This window comes from Canis lupus, chromosome 8 (assembly GCF_011100685.1).
Source record: "Canis lupus familiaris isolate Mischka breed German Shepherd chromosome 8, alternate assembly UU_Cfam_GSD_1.0, whole genome shotgun sequence".
Classification (NCBI taxonomy): Eukaryota; Metazoa; Chordata; class Mammalia; order Carnivora; family Canidae; genus Canis; species Canis lupus.
Window position 1 is genome coordinate 53,234,821 of NC_049229.1, and position 23,032 is coordinate 53,257,852.

Consider the following 23,032-nt stretch of genomic DNA (forward strand, 5'->3'; position numbering starts at 1 on the left):
ATCCTAGCTTTTGCTTTTTACCAATTCTTATATCCTTAGCACAAGGACCTATTTTTATTGCTGTCTTAAGTCTCAACAAGCTAGTTAGCCAGAATTCCCTGCAAAAATTCCACTGGGTGAAGGGACTTGCATTTTCTAATATTTTCCCTGGGTTTCTTCCACTTCTCTTTCATAACCCACATTGTAATTGGTTTCTTAAAAGCTGTTCCAACCTGACTAAATCTCTTTGCTAAACTGATCTCTAATGATTAATATTTAATGACGCCCACCAAGTATTTTTCTCTCAGGAATATTGTAAGTTCAAAGTTTAGAAGACAGATGATACATGTGATTTTTCTTTTTAATTTTAATTTATCCAACCCTTCCCCTGGAGAGAAGGAAAAAAACACTTATAGTGTTTCTGGATCTGTGGCAGCAATGTTTTCCTGAATTTGTCTCTTGCCTAACAACGTACTGTACCTCCATCTCTTCCCCACTCTTAATTCCCAATTCTCCATCAGTGCTTGAAAAAGCTAGAAAAAGCTTAGCCTCTTCTTCAGTAAATTTTATTCCTATTTGGAAGTTCGACCTGGCAGATAGTTTACTTAAAGCCTGTCTTCTGTATCTTGATCTGCATGGCTGCAATTTTAGCTTTTAACTTCAATGAGGGTTAAGCTTTCCTTGTTTCAATCCTTCCATCTACCCATCCCAATATCCCAGAATTTAGCACAGTGCCATTTGCATTAAGGAACTTAAAAATGGTCCTATATGCTCATTTCTTGGCCAAAGAACAGCAATTAAAAGTTTGCTATGGTTAAACCTGGGAAATAGAAGACTGCCAGTCTCACATTAAAAAATGAGGGCACTGGAGCAGATCATGTCTAAGTCCTTTGGGCACTAACATTTTATGATTTGAATCTATCTGAATAGAACCACTGAAGAAACAGTATTCTAACTATGCAAACTATCTTTACCACAGGAAATGCAAATTTATACAATACTATAAATTCAAAGCCACACTTGTCCACAGATGAAGAGACTCACGAAAATACTGTGCCAGATCAGGTCATGTGATTAATTTCACTTTATCCAATTGATATTTTATTATATATAATTTAATATTCCTAGTGACTCACTCATGAAAAAGACTGTACTTTTTTTTAAATATACTTTAGATTTGGACCCATATGACTTTCATCTATTTTCAGAAGCCAAATCTTCCTACAATGGATAAAAATTTGCCATAAATAAGGATATTCAACAGAATGTGCCACTGACTTATGAAACAAAGGAGGATATCAAAGATGTTTTAATAATGGTGTCTCATTGGAATCAGTGCTTATTCTCTTAAGGGACTACTGTAAAGGAAACAATGATTATTTGGATAAATATGTTATAACATTTAAAAAAAAGATTTTATTTATTTATTTATTCATGAGAGAGAGAGAGAGAGAGAGAGAGGCAGAGACACAGGCAGAGGGAGAAGCCGGCTCCATGCAGGGAGCCCAACGTGGGACTTGATCCCGGGTCTCCAGGATCAGGCCCTGGGCTGAAGGCGGTGCTAAACCCCTAAGCCACCCGGGCTGCCCAGTTATGACATTTTTTAAAATGAAGACTAAAAAGACATGTAATCAGTATTCTTTATGTTTTTTAGCATCTGGGATTTTGTATTTAAGGTGATTAAAAGTGTTATCTTTATAGGTGAATTTCTTCACAATCTTTCCTAATGTTCCTATTCAGTAAATTATTGGGAAAGGTGAAAGTATGGTGCTTATTAAAGGTAAAGTTTGGTAGAGGGGAGCTCAAATAGGTTAAAAAATTAATATGCTCATCTTAGTATCCATGTTGATTCCTAAATAAGCACCTTTGACTTACTGCAACAAAAAAGAACTCCAATTCATTTGGCAATCTTTCATTTTGCTTTAAAGAGGTAGATGAAATCAACTAAATATTATGGCTGGCAAGTTAGTATTGATCACTTCAAAAGAATAAAAATCTCTAGACTTCAGCATGATTTGATTGCTTAAAAAGTTTCAGATGTGTCATCTAAACATTACTAGAAAAACAGTATTTAAATTTTTGTTAGAATTCCAGAAAGGCTGAAGTTAGGGGAAAAAAAATTACCAGTTTAGCATGTATAGTATCCACTGTGTATTCTGGAGTTAAAGATAAGGCAGACAGTGTCCTCATAAGTCATATAATCCAGGAGGACAGTATTTCCCAAATTTCAGTCATCACCTATAGATATACTTACTATTTTTTTTTAACGTTAACTTCAAGATTAGCCTTGGACCCTAAATCGCTATATGGGAGAGGCTTCAAGGATGGGAGATTGGTTGGGGATGGGGGGAGCCTGGAGCTGTATCTGCATAGCAGTTTATATATGATTTCTTATCAAAACATGGAGAGGGGTAGTTATAAATGAGATACCCTGAGTATTATGGGGTTAAAGATCCTCAAATTTCCCATGGTTGCTACTATTGTTTCTAAGCAACATCTGTAAAATTATCCTCAATAATACACTGGTGATGCATTTTAATAGTTACTAAATAAAAATCACCTATAACTTGAATTGTGCCAGGAGTTATGTATAGTGCAGTAGCTACTATTGGAGAAGATTTAAGATATGTACAGAAATAGCTGACCTAAGAGAGGAAGTGTTAACAGCCTTTAATTGCTATGAGCAAAGTATAAACAAATCATGGAGAGATTCAAGGAGGGAGAAACAGCTTCCAGGAGAAAAGCATGTACTTATATCATACACATGCTTACATTGAACAAATATGACAAAGGGCTTTGGCAGACTCTGCCTTCATAAACTGTGCTGAAAACCATTGTCAACACTTCCTCACCTACTTCATCTTATCCTGCAAAACATCTGCTTCTTTAAAAAGATGTTATGTACTAAGTCTTCAACTAGAAATTGAAAATCATGATTTTCCTTTCAGGAGGAAGGAAGGGGAAAAAAAAAACATGCCTTCTGTGATTTTACTATAAAATCCACTGCTAATTAAAACTATATATTTAGTATGGGTAGAGAGCAAAAAGGGAGGGCAGCATGGGGATTTTTTTGGGACAAAACCATGTTCCTCTTTGAATTCAGATTAGGAATGCTAGGTTGACTTTCGAACATTCTGTTCTATTTGAAACAGCTGGGATAGCAAGGAAGGGTGTATGTTCTACAGAAACCCAATTAGATGAAAAAGAGGCCATGAAATGCTTCTGTTGTCTACACACAGACAGGAAATGTTGTGTCAGGTTCAGCTTTGAATTGAATTCTAAGCATAAACTTTTAGATCAGGCTTTGTCCTATTAACTTGGTCAGTTTAGTATATTATATTATGCTTTCAGAAATTGTGGACATTGATCCTGCTGAAAATCTTGAAAGATTTGGGAAATATGATTTTTTTTTTAGTTTTTATTTAAATTCCAGGTAGTTAATATACAGTATAACATTAGTTTTAGGAGTACAATATAGTGGCTCAACACTTTCGGACGTCACTAGGTACCCATCAGGATAAGTGCACTCCTTAATTGCCATCACCTATTTAACCCATCAGATTGCCACAGAAGTAAACAGCAGGAGGCTGCTGTAACCTAGACAGAAAGGGCACCTGATGTACACTTCCTGCTCACTGTTCTCTCCACCAGCAGTATGGTTACGCTGGACGTCTCGCTGCCTCCTTACAACAGCAACAAAATGAGAGAAGCCCGTTGCCAATATGGTTCAGCTATTCCAACAGTTATCTGTCAACAGGAATGCAGTCAGGATTCTACAACTGTAATGCTAATAGTGATCCACTTCCAAACAAATGTGCATGAAACACTTCTCTGCCCTGTCATGACAAACAGCTTTTCAAAAGCCTTGGAAGCATCTTTCTTTTCTTTAAACACTCACAGCAATTTATTGAGGCCTCCTCCATTATAGTATTTATCCCTTTCTCTTTTGGACTCTACTTTGTGTGAAGGCTTTTGAATTCCTAAGGGTTGGTTATGATTTTTCTTTTTATGCCATTGTCTCCAGCCCCTAGCAGAATGCTTATATATAGTAGAAACTCAAATGTTTGTTGAATGTTGTATTGAAACAACAAACACAAATGTCCTATAATTAGAATGGAGGCCCCCGAAAGGCAGGAAGCTTCATCCGTTTTGTTCACTGATGTGGGTCACATGCAGCTAGTAAGTTCCTGGCACATAACTAACACTGAGTGAGTATTTGTTGAATGCATGGATAAGTATTATGACTTTTCTTTTTTTTTTTTAATATTTTATTTATTTATTCATGAGAGACACAGAGAGAGAGAGAGAGGCAGAGACACAGGCAGAGGGAGAAGCAGGTTCCATGCAGGGAGCCCGATATGGGACTCGATCCTGGGCCTCCAGGATCACACCCCGGGCTGCAGGCAGCGCTAAACCGCTGCGCCACTGGGGCTGCCCGTATTATGACTTTTCAAAGAGCCTGGCAAGTACTTGATTAGTAAATAAAGAAGAGGACATACTGTATATATGTGCAGAGGAAGAAAGGCAAGGTTGGTAATTCCTCCTTTCTTTAGGCCAGGGGTTGGCAAATGTTTTCTTTCGAGGACCAGATAGTAAATATAGTAGGTGTTTTGAGTCATTCACTCTCTGCTGTACCTACTTGACTCTGCTGCTGAGCATGAAGGCAGCCACAGACTATATGTGAATAAATGTGCGGCTGAACTTCAATAAAATTTTATTTACAAAAAAACAGTTGGCAGGTAAGATTTGCCTCATGGGAGGTAGTTTGTTGACTCCTGCTCTAGCACACGGTGCAGGAATTAACCTCTTCAGAGAGACAAATAGGTAACTATTCCCTCTATAAAGACCATGCCTTCTGCATCTTTATATGTCCTGTATCCTCACCTCAATTAGTTAGTACAGGGCTTTACAGTACGGTAGCTGTACGTTTGTCAAATTAAACTGAATCTTACAGTAAGTGATTTCCCAGAACCACAGTTATCAGGAGAACCAACAAATTCAAGTCACTGCATTGTGCCTTTTCTTTGAACTCTCCTACCAAAATACGAGGGAAGTTAATAGCTGTGGAAATAATATCATATAAAACTGGGACATCTTCTCTCTTGATAGTGGACCAATGCCTTTTACTTGAAGCATATCCTTCAGGGTGTCAATAATGAACCAGAGGTAGCTCTTCTGATTATCCATGAAGCCAAGAAATGATTAACAACTGTCTCATTGTCCATCTGAGCTCATGCTTCCTTTGAAACATTTTCAGTAAATTTTCATAAAAAGCATATAAGCAAATTGTTGTTGGTATCTACAATGGGCCAAAAGGTGCTCCCACATTTTCTTTTTCAATAACTACAAAAATATGATCTTGTGGGTGCTGAGTTAGATTACTGCATTATTTCAGGCCAGACATCTATTACAAATGGTGATAGTCTACATATTCATTACTGAAATGGATCAATTGTTTAAAATGTTTAAGTAGTATTAATGTGGAATGTCATCATAAAATGTGCTTTGCGGCCTTCTCTTGCACTACCTGTCTGCAAAATTTTCAACTTATTTCTCATTTTGCTAAGTGTTGTCCTCACTCACAAACCAGGCTTCAGCTGCAAATGTAATTTTAAAGAGAACTCCAACAAGATTACTTGCTGAACATGTTAAACATTCATAGCTTTGCCATATGCTGTTATGGAAATTACACTGATTTAAAGCAATCTGGGTGTCACTAGATAGTACTGAGTCACGTGGTATCAAATCTAACCATAGTGAAAACTAATGTTTTAAAGGTTTCATTTGCGTCTAGACTTCTGTTGAACTAAGAGGCATTGTTTACGTATTTTTGGAGACAACGGATTTTCAAGTGTTAAAAATACAGATTTGGTGATTTCTACATTTGGTGATTTCTAGAAAAATTAAGGTATATGAAAAATTTACACTATTGGAGCTTAGCAGTCAAGGACACAGATGACCGAAGTCAGGCAGATTTAGGCTGTAATCCTGGCTCAATCATTACTCTACAACCTTCAATATAAAAGAGGACAAATAATGGTGCCAATCTGACAGAGTTGCTGCAAGAATTAAATGACATAATGCATGTAAAACATGACACCTCCAAACAGCAACTTCATGTGGTCGGGTCAGCAATGAGTCGGTAGTACTATTTGCTATGACTGCCTGACCCTCGTACTTCTGTTGAAGGTTAGCAGCAGCCCCTGTAAGTGGTAGAGAAATGCTTGAATATACAGGACCTGATTTGGGAGGTCAGAAGATGACTTAGTGAAATTAGGATCTGCTATATAAGGCAACACAGTCATTGTTATAGTCAAGAATACGAAATGATAAAAAACAAAGGGAAAAAGGCACAAAGTCAGAGCATGCCCTTTGCACAATAAGAGCATCAATAATGTGGTATAACTGTTGTTTTTATTTGGGATGGGGAAAGGGGAGAGCTCATTTTAAGCATGCTAGGGAAAGCCTTATGGAAATGAACACTGTCTTTATATTCACTGAGCATTCCATCCAATTACATTCAGAGGAGGGAAAGAGCTTCTTAGAAATAATTACATTTGGCTGTAATAAGTGAATATATACAGTGTAAGTAATATTCATACATATTGAAGTCTGTGAGAATATAAAAAAGACAGAAGAACCTTCACCTTTTTTTCCCCTTGACTTAGGAGTGTACATTCAAATATATAGATGGATTCTTTCTAGATCAGCGTTCCGAATGGGGGTACAATTTTGTTTTCTAGGCAATGTTTGGCAGTGGCTGGAGACATGTTTTGATGTCATAACTTGCAATGCAGGACACCATTGGCATCTGGTGAGTAGAATCTAGGGATGCTGCTAAATGTTTGATAATGTGTAAGACAGCCTCCACAACAAAGAATTATCTGGTCCAAATGTTAATGCCAAGGTTGAGAAATGCTGCTCTAAGCTAATTAACTGTTCAGGGCCAAATGGGTTTAAAATCACCCACACCCCAGGTGGATCCTGGGGATGCTAGAGAATGGTAGGCTTTTTTGTTAACATGGACAAATTTTCTGAGTCTCTTGAGTTGATTCCACACTAATGAACCATAAGCTGGAGTAGTTGTATGGAGTTCATATCCCGAGGAAAAGAATGATTATGCATGCCAAGACTAGAGGTTACAAAGTATTATGTGTTACTTGACCTTCTGGAGCCTTTCCACGTTGAGTAGCTAGACTTACACACAGTGGAGGGCAACCACCTATGCCGAGTCCCTGACCAACCAAGAGACGAGGGGTCTCCTGGCACATGATTTCTTAAGTGACATCAATGCCAAGAGACAACATGTTCAGCAATAATGGTCTAAAATTAAAGAGAGTTTCCAAGTAAAAAGTTACAGGTACAATCTCTGGAAATTGCACTCTCTACTCCCACAGATCTGAAGATTAAGGAATATATTTTCTTTTATAAGCACCCTTCCATGAATCCTGCAGGGACAGCTTTGAAGGCTCTAGTCATAAACACAGATAATGCTCAAAGACTGAAAATGTATATATAAAGGGCATTACTTTGAAGCTTCTGACTCTGTACTTGATGTCATCTCGGTGCTGCTGTAGAGACTCTCTGTGAACTCTGTATTTAGAATATCTCCCATCAATTCTCTCTGCAGATGAACTGCGGAAATCCTGAAACAAACAAACAAACAAACAAACAAACAACAAACAATGTCAAAACTGGTAGATGAAAGTAAACACAGTACCTGAAATGAAAATAAGAAAGTATTGATAATTACAGGTGTTTAGAGAGATCTGAGGGAACCATAGTCGCCAAGGAGACAGAAGAAATGCTCACTTTGCATGCTACCTTAAAAATAAAAACAGGGTCCCACTTTGGTTATTTGCCTTCTTTTCACAAACCCTTATGCTAGTCTGAAATGACTGACACTTTACTTGAAGAAGGGAAAAAGGTTAAAATAACAGTGGGTTGTCCTCAGATGGTCATTAATGACACCATGCCAGTTTTGAATCTTGTGCACTCTCTCTTGTAGTGCCTGACATCAAAATATTGTTTAAAAAAGAAAAAGTCACTGGGGCACCTGGGTGGCTCAGTTAAGCATCTGATTCTTGGTTTAAGCTGTGGTCATGATCTTGTGGTTGTGAGATTGGGACTCTGTGTCAGTGCAGAGTCTGCTCCAGGTTCTCTCTCCCTCTGTCCCTCCCCTCGCTTGCACATGTGTGTGCATGCACATGTGCTCTCTCTCTCAAATAAAATATTTTTAAATGTTACCTTTAAAACTAGAGTCCTCTTTTATCATTAATTCTTAAGCAACATTCTACCTGTTAACCAATATATCACGTAGATTTTTAAACTGAAGGATGCTTCATCTGCCCTCAAAAGTATAAAGAGCTTCAAGTTGTAAAGAAATTAAGAAAAATGCCATTCATTCATTCATTCATTCATTCATTCTTCTTTCCCCCCACCCTCCGCTTCCCTTCTTCCTTTCCTTCATTTTTTGGGGAGAGGATGGAACATAGCAATCATGATACTCAGTTATTTAGACATTTCTATTATGAATTAGGGAGAAATTAGAATAAAATGAGGGCAACTGATTTGCATATGTAAGAAAAATTATCTATGGGATTTAGTTCCCCAAATAGTCCTAAGGAACTTATTGAATGTTCAAGCTAGAAGAGGTATTAGAATTCTAAAGTTCTCATTTTTATATATAAAAAGTTATAGCCTGGGGAAGTTAAGAATGATTTGCCCAAGACTAGGCAATTTGTGACAGATTGGGCTTGAAGCCCAAAGCTATTTCCCTTCTACCATACCAAATATGTAAAGTTTAAATATGGAACTGTAGAGTTGAACCACTTCTTTCAAAATAAGGTTAAAAAAAACAAGAGGGCCTATGACATTTTTAAAGAAAAAAACCGACTATCTAAATAGGATGAGAATTGTATTTACTATAGCTTATATTTACTGAGTCATAGACATAGGACTATCAAGAAACTTACATGTGAAATATATCTTCACATAGATGCTAGTGATGCCAGTATGAATAGGAACCATAGAGATAATATTGTTCAAGCCCCTCATTTTAGGGATGAGGAAGTACCTAAGATATTAAGTAATTTTGCCTGGTACATAAGCTCAGATCAGAGCTTAGTCTTTGGGCTCTTGTTGACAGCATCTTGGTTTTTAGAAAGTTTAGAGGTTTGAGAAACAATCTACATCTCATAATCTAAAGGCTTTATGCATTTTTATTTAAGGCCATGTCTAGTTGTTTTCATTAAGTTGATGAAATAAGCTCTTTTTAATCATAGAGATGACTTCAGAGTATATGTAGAGTGGGTTTCAAGTTAGAGGCAGTTAAGGCAAAGAAAATGGGCTTTGTAGTTAATACAAGGAACTAGATCGCAGTTCCAACTAATTTTTATACTCCAAGCTTCAGTTTCTTCAGAGGCGGGGGGAATAATGTAGGGTGGGTAGGGTGTCTCTGAGGATTTGAAAATGTCATATAGGGTTAGAACATAGCTACTGCCTGCTCCATAATACTGCATAATACTGTGCAGAATACTCGCTATGAACTTGTTGCCATTTAAAGCTAAAGGTTTCAATTTTAATGATTAACATTGGAAAGTACAATTATGAACTTTGAAAAATACTCTCCCTAAAAACTTCACTATATAGGCATCTCCATATGTGTGTATATATATAAGCTAGACTTGTAGATAATCACTAGCTTATATGATGAAAAAATTATAAAACTTTTTGGTAATAGTAGAGAACTTTTTAATTGTACTTATGAATATTCTGTTCAGTGCAGGATCCTGGAGAAAAAGTGAGCTGTCACTGGAGGTTAAATTTTTTCTTTTTTATGCTGGCATAAGACAGACACCTGTTTTTCAGTGACAAATGCCACCTATTTCCAACACCTTCTCTTGTCTGCCCTTCCTTCCCTCAAGATGACTTCTGTTAGCTACAGAGAAAAAAGTGGAAGGGATATGGGCATAACATATTGCCTGCTATCCACATTGGGTAATAATGGGAGTCAAAATCACATCTCATTGGACATTGGTTTCGTAACCCTTTGGTAGGGATTTAGACTGCAAATAAATAATCAAATTGGAACTTTAGCAAAATGTACTAGAAACACTTGGTTTGTTCTATTTGTGAAAGCCTAGATTTCTGGATGTGTCAGCTTAACCTTGGATCCTGTTCAATATGTTTAGTTACTGAACTATCAAAATATGCTTAATGAAAGGTGATTTTAAGATAGTGTAGATCTTGAGAGCCACATTATATCAGTGCCTCTGATAATCAATATGGCATGATCAGATTGTATTTCCTACTCATTAGATTCTCAAATAAGATTTAAATAAAACCTAACTGTAACATAAGTTATATTTTAAAGCCAATGTGAAATAAGAGGTTCATGGTTTTCAAAGAACACTCTCGCCATTGCTAGCTTTAGCCATATGGGGCCAAGATATCATAAATCACTACAGTTGTTCATTATTATGTGTCCCTAAAGGGATATGCAAGGTATTCTCCAGTCTGAACTTTGTCTGGCAGGACTGGTGGCAGAATTATTTGTTTTGCATGTCTCTTCTATGAGAACTTCAATAAGTTACAGTAGGTAAACCCACACATGTAATTAATTTCCTTGATAATGAAATGATTTGTGGTTAGAGTTCTATCAATAAACAGCATGGGATATAAAATCTATAACTCTGTGATCTGAATTCAAATACCATAGCATAGAGATAACCTGTGTACTATCATATCTCTAAAACAAACAGCACTCTGAAAATTTATAATGAAAAAAAGAAGATAGTCCATAAGTTTGCTTGTCAAAAACGTTATCTATTGTGAATGTAATGTGTAACTGGTTTTAAGTCTTATGTTTTCCTAAATTAAAGTTAAAGCTTTTGGAAGCCAAATGAGCTTCTTGTGTGAGGGTAAAAATCTTTATTTTCCTCCATTGTGGTAATATACAAGCTCCAATATTTTCGATACTGACTTAACGTCAATGAACTCTGATAAGGTGGAGTATTAAGAGTCCCCAATGCTTTTTTTTTTTTTTTGGTCTTTCTTCCCTCCCTACAATCTTCTTTGCACATCAGGAAGATGTCAAATGTTCTCACTCAAATAGGAATACTGAAAGAGACAAGCCAACTTTTTCTCACTCTGAAGTCTTTGAAATCTTCTAGTAAGCTCAGTTTCTCAGGCACAGACTCCAGATGGTCCAAGGCCAATCGGGTACTCTGAAAAAGAAAACATAAGGAAACCAAACATTATAAAAAATTGATCAATACTCTCAGAATCCAAGTACTAAAAATCACTTGTACTACGGTTAGAAGCAATTCAAGGCATAGATTTAGAGAGTCAAAAAAGAACAGATATAATAGTATTTCTAAGATAAACAGATCTTTCTAAGTCAGGAGAGTTATTTCCTTTCAATGAGATGCATCTGCCAAACTGACTTACATATAAAAACTCTCTCTTCCTGGATAATTACTTTCGATTGATATGCTATAAAACTTCCTATAGACCACTGCATATTAATATTAATTTACAAACCTGCTTCAGTGAACATCAGAAATAAAGCACAAAATAATACTGAGAAATAGATGAATTCACAGTTACTTTTCTATGGCACATATTATAGATCTTCACCTGTTGCCATTATAAAGAAGAAAAGAGTTTTCAACAATTGTTTTAGTTAAAAAAGAAGAAGGTCTCATAAAACTTGGGAGAAACATCTGAAATTAAATATTTGCAACAGGGACAAAAAATCCCACTGATTACAAAAAAGAATAGCCTTTGATTAGCTGGCCACTGGTTTATACTCACTAATATAAACATTAAGGGGGAAAGATCTGAAAATTAGTTTAAAGGCAATATGAACTAGAAGTGGTAGCATAGCAATGAGACTAGACAGTCCTGTCACAAGGCCAGCACATCTTTATATTCTTAGTCAACAAAGATATTAGTTTTTAAATTTCAAATGAATTATAATTATTCAATGAAGTAAACCACAAACCCTGTGGCTGGTGCACAGGAAGAACATGGAGTGCCTTGTGAGAATAAGTTTGCACAGTGTTGTGGAAAAGTTAGTGGCCACCCAATACTCCATGTGTTGCTACCCTACGTCTCCCATGTGAATGGTCCTGAGTGCAAGTGACATGTCTCACTCATGAGCGGAGTCAGTTAAGAGCCTGTGTGTTTGTTCCTGCTTCCATTCCAGTCCTTGCTATGAGGACCCTGGAGACCACGTACTTCTGATGACATAGCTACAAGAGAGAGGAGAGCCACTGGCCATATTGGACTTCATTTGAGTGAGACATCAACCTCTATTATGTTAAGCCATGAGAGTTCAGGATTTATTAGTTATTACATAGCACAAATGCCTTAATTATTGAAAACAATGCCTGAGAAATACATAATTAAATCATAAGCTAATCAATTGGTCAATTGGCTTTTTTTTTTGTTTGTTTGTTTGTTTGTTTGTTTTTGTAGGAGGCAGCTCCAAGTTATGAGGCTATGAGGATTTTTTCCCCCAGAGGGAGTTCAGTTTTTCTGGAACCAGACACGGTTAGGAACTGGTTTTACCATCATTTGGTATACCCACTTACACTTAATTTTCCTATTTTAAATCCTCTATGTCACCCTACTGCTGTTGTCTGCCCTCAATCCAGAGCTTCTCCAGTACACATATATCCTCACAGGGTTTGTGTTGGGGTAGGGATGGAGACAGAGAGTTGAAGGTCTAACTTCTCCTTGCAGACACTTTTAATATACTCGTTTCCACCCTTTCCTTCTGTAGTAAATGGTACATCCAATTCAAAAGTTTCTCAAATTCTGCAGGGTGAATGACATTTCCTTTCCATGGGTATCCTTGTGACAGGCACCTGGGTTTTACCTTCTCTGTTTTGAATTCATTTTACCATTTTTCTTTCAGAGTTCTCCAACTTGGGAGTTGGACATGTCTTCTAGTTGTCAATGCATAAAATCAGTGTTTCTTTTTCTTCATATTCTTATTTTTCTAATGTGATTTTTGAGAGAGCAGAAACACCCTAACTTCACCTTTTTGAAACTGGGAGTTCTATGTGCAGTTTCTTCAAGTTCATAAAATCTTCCTTTCGAGTTCCATTTAAAGAATTTAGTATTTTCTTCCTTCTGCTTAACATTTATATGCTTGTTAGGTTTTGTTCTGTTTTTTTTTTTTCTTTTTCCTTGCATGTGCTCACTTAAATGCCCATGCATTTTAAATAGCTTCATTTAATTTTTTCATGTGTAGGAAAGATTCACTAAAATGACATGTTTCTTAGTATAAGCCCCAACATGTAGGTTTAGGACAGCAAGTAGTTTTAGCCACCATATGTGCTATATTCATTTCAAAAGTAAAATTAATAGATTTCCTCAAGAATTGTACTGGCTTTTTAACAATGAAATACAAATCCATGCCATGGTGATTTTAAAACAAAATTTTTTGCATCAAAGAAAATCTTCATAAACAATGATTCCAATAGACTTGTAGTTTGGAAACTTTATTTCCCTTTCTTTAATCCCATAAATTTTCACATTCAGAAGTGACCCTCTGAACTGGGGAGAAGTATGTTAAAATCGTTTTGTTCTTAAAATAAGCAACTGATTTCTTTCCCTACTATAAAATTGGGCATGTTATGCAAATATTTTTGTTTAAAATTTTAAATCAACCAGGTGACTGCATGAAGACATTTTTTTCTTGCATATTTTCACATGCTAGTTTATTTTGACTATTTGATAGTTTTTGGATGCATATTCGAAATGGCTATATATATTTTTTTGAGTGAATCTTAAAAAAGTCTTTGGCTCCTACTTTCTTAAGTACAGTTATTTTTCTACTCTCCTCCCCCTTCCCCTAGATCTTCATCAATATCTTTAAAGTTTTTCGTCATCCATTTTAGTTTGGCTTACTTTATACTTCTTTTATGTGTTGTTTTTAAGTATCTTCCTCAATATCAGAAATAGTTTTGGTACACAAGCCTTTCCCTTCATCCTTACAGCCTTGTCAACCAGGTAACATCAAATATATATCTACATATCACAGAAAACTCTGCAAGACAGAGATGGCACACTTCCTGTTCTTTAGGAACTTTTACTGGGAGGAGAAATTTGCATATGCAAAAGACGTAAGAATTATACAAAGAAAAAATTCATTGTACTTATTTTAAAGAAATTACATATACAGATGCTGAGATTTCTAAGGCATCTGCAACAATAAGATGAAATAAAGAAAATGAGTCCAGGACTGTAGGCATCTTATGTCTCATAATTTCATGATTAAGTGATATTTGAGGGAGTATATTTATTTTCTGTTGCTGTCTCTTTCTCTATGCATGTGAGTGTGCTTAAACCCACCACTTTAGCATATAGACTTAAGAGTATGCACATTCACACTTTTTTTTTTTTTTATAACATGAGATTGTCTGAGGTTCTATGATTAGAATCTGGTCACATTACATGTCACTTCAAGTTCACTTTTCCCCAAAAAATGAAAGTGCTAGAAAAATGGAACCATTAGCAGATGAATAATCTAAATAAGGAACTTGTTGTTTTTAAATGCCATAAGGACCAATATAACATGTTAGTTCCTAGGGCAAGATACCTCCTGCAGAGTCAGGGAAACTTTTTATTTTTTAAGTCGGTTAATTGTTTCTACCTTACACAGTTTAATGCTTTACAGGGCACAGACAAGTCCCCACTGTTAGAATCAAGGGAATCATTTCTCCAGTGCATTCAGTAATGGCACCAGCAAATGACAGGTGCTTAACCTGTCTTTAATTTCCTTAGGTCAATTTTGTAGAACTAAATGAGACATTCACAAAAGAGTTTAAACACGATTTCTCTTTTGAAAATATTACAAGATACTAAATTTTATATGAAAATTGAAAATAAAGAAAAATTCACAATTAAGAATCCCTTTAATAAAGAACCAATACATTGTGAATACCTAGTTTATCTCAGAGGCTTAAGGACTGAACCTCCACTGAACTAAGAGCAGTGGCAAAGCAAATGATCAATTACTTCTAATTCTGTTTAGCAGCACAATGAAAGACTGAACCACAAAAATTGTAACTCAATTTTGAATATACTTCTTAATCCTTATACCATCATATGATATAGATAGATCTGTTATTCCCATTATACAGATGAAGTAAATGAGAATCAAAGTGTAAATAAATCTCGTCAGTCATGTGGTAGCAAAACTGGGATACGAATCCAAGCAGTTAAGATGCAGAAATGTCAGTGTTCTTTTTTAATTATTATTAAAGATTTCATTTATTTGAGAGAGAGAGAGAGAGAGAGAAAGGATGAGCAGGGGGTGTTGAGGGAGAAGCAGATCCCCACTGAGCAGGGAGCTTGATGTGGGGCTCGATCCGAGGACCCCGAGATCATGACTTGAGCTGAAGGCAGACGCTTAACCAACTGAGCCACCCAGAGCCCCAACAGTTTTTATTATATAAATACTTTAATGGTAAATCACCAGAGTTGTTTTATGTAAATTCCTAATCCCTCTCTAGCTATCAACTTTTGGCACCTAGAACTTTGGGGATATGTCCCCAATGGGCTTATTTACGGAAGAGAAGTTTCAAGATGAATGCAAGAAGAATTTCACTTTGCCAGTGCTGAAGGGTCTGTGCATCCAAGCACACACGAGCACAAAAGGGCTCAGGATTTTCCTTCTTTTGATTTGAGGAAGTTAAGTATGAGATTCAGTCTTAGGATACTAACATACGCTTTTCTTTTTTGTAACATTCTGTGATAGTATAGCTATCTGGCCACAAGAGGTGCTTTGATAAATGTTGGCTGAGGAAAGACAAAGGCAGAGTTACCACTCTCTGACTGACCCAGCGAATCTTGGCTCAAAAAAATGAGAAGTGAAAGTTTGAGGTTTCATTTATTTTCTCTAGACTAAGGCAAGATCGAGCAGTAGAAACAACAGTGAAATTCAGAAATCCTGTCCATTAGGCTCTATGTATGGCTTTTGCACCTACAGGCAGGTTTGGCTGTCAATCTGTTGAAGAAAGCAAAGAATTAAGCTGGCAATTTTACTATTCCAAAATCTTCAACACACACCAAACTGCCATGTAGTTGAGCAGTTTGTACTGGTCAACAGTATATTTTTCCTTGGTTGTTACTCTGTTTCAGACTATAGGGAAACTGAATAATGAATGTAGTATGACAACATAAGTAGCAGCAATTAGGAACTAGAAAGGGACTTCACTGCAGTTGTTAGTTTCCAGTCTCCTGTAGAGAAAGCTTAAAGGAACAGATTTAACCGTGGGTTAAAATTTGGTAGATATACTTCTCTTTGTAAAAATGCACGTGTTTATTTTATTCTGAGCATATAACAACTACCATTTTCTTAGAGTGCTATTGAAATCATATGTTTTCAGGTTTAGATGATAAATAAAGGAGATGCTATATTTTTATTTTAAAAATAAGTGTGTGCATTTTTGGCACTATACAGATGTTAAATAAACAAGGTTATGAAGCAGTTTATTTGGGTTCAAAAATGCAATTCTATTTCATTTGGAAAGAGATCCACTGCAAAACTTTCTTGACAAATGGCTGAAAGGTGGTAAGAGGACCTGAGTAAACAAATTTCAAGGGGAGGAAGGGTGAAATCATAAAAAGGATAGACTGTCTGCCTTTTTACGTGTGGGGACTCTATCCAGCACAGCTGTATCGGCTTCATAGGGCCCTCTTTTCATCCAAACTGTATCAGGCACTTATTGAAACCAAACGGAACAGTAGCAGAGAATAGGCCAGCAAGTAATATTGTTCATGTACATCCTTCAAAGGGTCTCAGTGCTCAGAGGTGTGTGGATTTCTCAGAATATCAGAGGAGTCCTCCATTTCTAAATTGTGTACTTTAAGAGAGTTCTACAAATCAGATACCCACTTAGGTAAATGTATCTATGTGTCTCTTGAAGTATGAAGGTAAATAAGGCTTGTTACATAAAACTACCAGTTCACATGGCCAGATGACATCAGTGACTATATCTGAGCTAAAATCCAGAAGAACTGTCAACAACAAATTCTGTCTTCATATAACACCATTCTACTCAAATTAGATTTCCTTTAAAAAAGCATGCATCTATAAAATTTGAGAACAGGTGGCGCATCTTCATTGAAAAACTTGAATAAAGAAAGCTTTCTAGACCTTTACCAATTCTCATTCACAATAATTTTTAAGTGAAGAACTTTATGAAACATACAGAATTTGCCATTCCAGATTACCGCTTTCTTTTTTTAGACCTAACCAAATCATAAGTCATAGTCAATTCATGATCTTATTTTTAGATTAATTGGAGGACTTTTTCAATAATACCAAGAATGAGTTGAAGGGGAAAGGAAGATAGAAGGAATAAGCAAAGATAACTCTTCCTCTTGAGATTCCCTTTACATTTTTTTCTTGCTGCTCCCTGATGTGAGGGGAAAAAAAAAAAAAAAAAAAAACATGAAAAAAAGTGAGGCCTAGTTTACTGTTCTCTGTATGCCCTTACAACTAACTGGTCTACAGGCAGGTGGGTCTTGACATCCACATCTAATTTCTGTGAAATCACTTTATTTCTTAAAATTGAAAAGAAAATTGAGTACCAAGGCAAAGAATTTTAAGAACGTTTGCTTCCAAGATGTGACTGCATGTTAACAAGGGACAAACAAAATATGCAAAGACTTCCTGGAAGAGATGGGGTTTAGCAATTTCTGCTATTGTGGCAGGTAAAGAAACCATACTTTGGATTTACTGGTCCCAGACGTGTATTTTATCCTGGCAGATGAACAGTGGGGAGGTGTAAGGCATGCTGAACCAGAAATCAGCATACCTGACTTGTGGATATGCACAGTTCCAGCAACGTTACTTGTATTTTGTGGTTTGGGGAATATTATTTTTCCCTGCCCTTCCAAGCTTTAGTCTTTTATTTTGCAAAATGGGGATAAATAGTGATGGTCTTTATTGTCTCATACCCACAGGGTAGCTGTTATTATCAAGTAAGAGAGTGAATGTGAAAGTGCACTGAAGGTGGTCAGATACTTTCCAAACAGCAGGTATTTAAAAAAGGCGGGTTCTGTGAGGTACTGTCAACTCTGGTAATTCTCAAATGCAGAAGATGAGGTCAGTGACGACAGTCTAAACTTATAACTGATAAAATTAGTTATAGAGTTTGATGCAGAAACAAGGCAAAATTAATTAAAACTATATCCAATATTTAGAAATACATTTACTGTTCTACACACATTATCTGACAAACAAAAGAAATTGGAGTTTAATGGCACATAAATTACTTTTATACATACTGTGCCCTCAGTGGAGAATGTTCCCTCCAGTTTCCTTATCTGGTTAAAATTTTTCCCCCCAACATTACGAGCATTTTCGAGCATACTGGAAATCTGAAAGAAATTTACAGAGATCACCTACATACTCACCATCTAGATTCTGCTATTAACATGTCATTACATTTGCTTTATGATGTTAATCCATCTATCTATCCCTATGTATGTCCAAAAACCCAACTCATTTTTTGGATGCCTTACAAAGTAAATTATATATATTAGTACACTTTCCCCTAAAGACTTCAGCAGGCATATCATTAGCTCCACTTGGATTTTTAATTTTAAAATGTAAAATTTATGCCCAATGAAATGTACAAATCTTAAGTAAACTGGTTAAATTTTGTTATCTTTTATCATTTCCTTAGGGAAGACTCCCCTGCCTTTACTGATTCCATCAAACAAGCTCTCCACTGCACCCTGAGCCCTTCCTTTACAACACTCACCAGAATATTGTGTGATTATTTATTGACACTGGGAAATAAGTATCACAAGGGTAGGGCACATTTATCTTCCCTCACCACCATACCCCCAGCACTCCACCCAGTGCTTCTATACAAGTGGTATTTAATAACTACTTCTTGAATGAATGTATGAATAAACAAATGAATGAATGAGTCTTATTCAGTGATGAAAAGGTTTTCATCCATTTATTCAACCTGCAAACATTTAGTGAGTGCCTCCTCTATATTGGGCACTGTTCTTTCGGAGTAAGCTGAGGAAGCACACAACAAGATGAAGCCAAAGATGCCTTTGGGGCAAGATCTTAAGAGGGCCTTTTTTGCCACAGTAAAGTTTTTATATTTAATTTGGAGTGAGATCGAAGGTCTTCTGAAGACTTTGAGCAGAAAAGTGATATGCTCTTATTTACAGCTCAAAGTAAAACCCTTTGATGTTGTTTTCAGATTGCTAGTCCCTCACCCATGCAGGAGAACTCCTAGAGCATGGGGAGAACTGTGAGAAGGCGAATTGGGCATCTCATTCCCAGGCTAGGGTCCTGCTGAGCAGCAGAAACTCTGAGACCCACTTAATGGCACCATCTAGGTAGAGCTCCATAAGAAATTTGCTGAGAGAATATACCATATGCCTAGAAAGTGACCGGTGTCATATCAAAAGCCCTTGATTTACCCCAAAACATACTTTCTGACTGTAAGCATCTGAAAATGTCCTAAAATGTTGGAAAAAAGATTTCTCTAAAATCTTATATTATTTAGAAGCATCAGATAACATTTTTATCATTGTAGTCTTCTGTCTGAAGTGAGGCAGCAAAATAGAGTTAAAAAAAAAACACTGATTAGAAACCAGGAGATACAAAGTTCTATCTCACCTTTGTCATAACCAGTTGCATGACCTGGGAAAATCATTTAACCAGTGGGGCTTTGGCTTCCCAATCAGGAAAATGGGAATGTAGGATCTAAAAATCTCTAAAGGGACTTTCTGGTTGTAGCTTTAGTCACTGTACCTTTAACTTCTTTTCCAGATTAGGGTGGGATCTGGTTTTTAAGCTTAAGATGTTGGAAAGAGTATATAAAATGGTTTTATAAAGATAAAATAAGGAGAAAATCATATATGGAATTTTCGGAGTTAATCCATACCCAGGAATACCTGTGGGATGGGAAAACCTTCACTCCTTTATAGCAGAAAGCAAGGCTAATGATTACATAAGAAAAACAGGAAGAAAGACATTTTTGTGTTTGCCTCATCAAAAAACCCAGATATTTATCATTTTTTATTTTTAGAACAGATACTTCCAAAAGCAAAGAATTGCTTTCAATTCTTTTTAACTTTATAACTGCTCTTAGAAATACATAGATACTTCCCTCATCTAAATAGTGCTAATTAGCTTCCAGTTCTATTACTCCATATTTTTGCTTCTCTCCAAAAAGCTTCTGTGCAATCATGACTTTGCACATGAAGCCCATCTGTCTGAATGTTCTCTACACACTGCTTAAATTAGCACACTGATTCTCCTTCTGCAAGACTTGGCATGGTCACTACCTTCCCTAACATGGTAGTTAAACGTATGGGCTCTTGAGCTGGTCTGCCTGACTTGAAATCCTAGTTTAGTCACCTGTAGCTATGTGTCTCTAGGGAAGTTCCCAGATTTCTCTGCACTGGGACTCAGTTTCCTCATTTATAAATAGGAATGATAACACTACTCATAGTGGAGAATTATTGTCACATGTTACCAAATATATTAGCACATGTAAGGTACTTAGAGCATGGAGGGACACTAGTGAGCACTCAGGAAGCTCTAGCTATTGTTACAATGGTGATCCTAGCTATTATTCTGGGAAAGGGTCCCCTAAAGTCTGGATTAGGTGCCCATCCTCAGTGCTTCCTATGCACACACGTCTCCTGTCTTGTGTCTAATCATTTTCTACCTCTGTGCTTGTCTCTTTTAGTAGACAGCAAATGCCTTAAAGGCAAGACTGTGTTTTTTCCCTATATTTCTAGTGGTAAGTACTTAGCATCACACACAATAGACTTTAGTTTTATGAAGAACAACAAAAAAAAGCACTCTCCTCAGCACAAAAATTATGAAAGGCAAAATTACAACTCAGAAATGTGGGGAAGAAAAAACCACTAGAGATTTTTTAAAGGTGGAATTTGAAAAGCAATTGTTTTTGAGGTGCAGAGAATATTTCTAAACAGACCCCAAATTAAAGAAATAACAAAAAACAGAACTGGAAGAAAAATGAGGGACTCTAAGTTGAGTTAAAAGGTGTAGACAAGAGTTAGAGACAAGAAGATGAGAAATAAGATGTTCTTCAGGACCTAATAAGCTGAAGCAGGAAGCCTGTGATACAGAGAACACCCTGCTTCCTGGGGATGAACTAGCAGGGGGCTTAGCCATGCTAGGCCATGACGGGGACACCTGACACAGGGCAGATACTGAGAAATGCTAATCATTTCCCTGAATACTGCAAAGCCCTCATCCCAAGGCCTCAAGACACACTAACGCAGGCAATCACAGTTGCCTCTTTCGTATTTAACATGGAACAGAGGGTCCTGACGTGAACACTGATAAGGAATGATAATTGTTCTGGATTGAGGCAGGGTCCAGGCTAATTTACTTAAAAGCGCCTCAGTGAGGTGAGTATAATTAATCTTCTCTGTTCTCAAAATAAAGGGTTATTTTCTTTTTAAGAGATGTCCTGTGTTCTCAAAGAGAATGACAAAACAAATTAATCATTTTCCATTACTCCACACATAGCACTTGGATTTTGAAAGAGCATGTGAACAGTTAATCCCCTATATGGATGAGTTTCTGGTGACAGGCAGATCAGATCTAAATAGAAATCAGGCAAGGTATTTTATTTTTATCATTGTGGCTTTGAGACTTAATTCAAAAATAACTGAGATCAACCTTGCCTATACTTTTAAAGTTTGCTTTCATAATTAATCCTTTTTTGAACACTTAGAAACACTCTTTTGGATCTTGTACAAAGCATTACCCTGGCTGACTGTTGCCAAAGCAGACAGAAGCAGAAACTATCTAGAATATTTTAAAACCATTGAAAATTCAACTGAACTATCTCTTAAGGCACCCCAACTGCCAGGCCATACTTAGTTCAAAATACCAATAATCTGATGTTAGAGCAATACATTTTGGCAGACAGCTCACGTAAGCAACTAAAGTTAAAGGTGAACACTAAGTATGTTTATGATACTCTGTTAAAGCTATGTCCTGAATGGTGAACAGAAGGGCAAGAGGGCACAGATGGAGCATATGTGAGCAAAAGTATTTATTTTTTAACTAAAGCCAGCCAGTTTCTGCATTTTCTGTCATGGGCTGAGAGAGATGGGCTATGAAAGCCAGTGGGCATAAAACAGCTGACAATATGATTTGGTGAGCAAATTCATCTGACATTTGCCACAACCAATTGTTTTCCTGAAATTTAAATTGCTAGAAAGTTTTTTTTTTTTTCCTTTTCCCAAATGAAAGCCATGCATTCATTTAACTGGACAACAATGAAGCTTTGTGGCCTCGTGGTTAGTATGAAAAGGAGTTGGTCTTGCCAAAACAATTTGAAATTTTGAACTTACTCTCCCTCCCCCCACTTCATTTTAATATGCTCAACTAAAAAGAACAAGTTCTGCAGCCTCTACTGGACACATTTAAAAAAACAAAAATCAAAAGTAGCCAAAACCACATGACTTTGGACATTTAAAGTATGTTACAAAAATTTTAGAGAACATGCGATACTCTGGAAATTAGGCAAGATTTCACAGCATTTACCATACAGAAACTAGATGAAACATCAGTCTTCCCTTTATGCAATAAGAATTACTAAGCACTTACTATGTGCAAATCAAATTATAACATTAGTACATCAGACTTCACTCTATTAAAGCTGCCCAGATTTATTTCAAGTATATTCTTTGGTTCCTGAGTAAAAATAAATTATTAGGGCAATAGAAATATATATACATATATGTATATATGATATACATATATAATATATATATTAACTTAATTTTTCACCATTAAACTGGGAAATTTTAAGTATGGTGACAAAGCTTACTATTCTTTGGATCTATGGTGTTAATATAGGATAGCTACTCAATAAATACTTATTAAAATTGGTGCTATAGTTGCTTCTCAGCCATCCAGTTAACTGTATACATGCAATGGTATTTTTAAAATATGATAACGTGAAAGATAATTTATTTTCAGTTTAGGATCTAATATGCTCTCCAGTGA

The 23,032-nt window shown here is 36.3% G+C and overlaps 1 protein-coding gene and 1 long non-coding RNA gene across 26 annotated transcripts in view; one reads left to right on the plus strand and one right to left on the minus strand.

Moving 5' to 3' along the window:
- The window catches only part of LOC102153427, an 85,386-nt gene that overhangs the window by 35,999 nt on the left and 26,355 nt on the right, over window positions 1–23,032 (plus strand). For 5 of the 11 annotated variants that reach the window (XR_005363630.1, XR_005363622.1, XR_005363631.1 and 2 more), the window contains one exon: window positions 6,723–6,793. The exons of the other annotated variants lie outside the window; for them this stretch is intronic. This is a non-coding gene — a long non-coding RNA (uncharacterized LOC102153427). The remainder of the gene's footprint in view (window positions 1–6,722; window positions 6,794–23,032) is intronic. 11 annotated transcript variants of the gene reach the window in all.
- Window positions 1–23,032, minus strand: part of CEP128 (centrosomal protein 128) — a 397,326-nt gene that overhangs the window by 12,634 nt on the left and 361,660 nt on the right. For 7 of the 15 annotated variants that reach the window (XM_038545463.1, XM_038545464.1, XM_038545469.1 and 4 more), the window contains 3 exons: window positions 18,280–18,384; window positions 11,130–11,207; window positions 7,509–7,625 (listed from right to left, as the gene is read on the minus strand). In XM_038545463.1, coding sequence (XP_038401391.1) covers window positions 7,509–7,625; window positions 11,130–11,207; window positions 18,280–18,384 — 300 coding nt within the window. Of the gene's footprint in view, window positions 1–7,508; window positions 7,626–11,129; window positions 11,208–18,279; window positions 18,385–23,032 lie in introns of those variants that run through there. The other 8 variants (XM_038545473.1, XM_038545471.1, XM_038545474.1 and 5 more) reach the window with 5 other exon arrangements.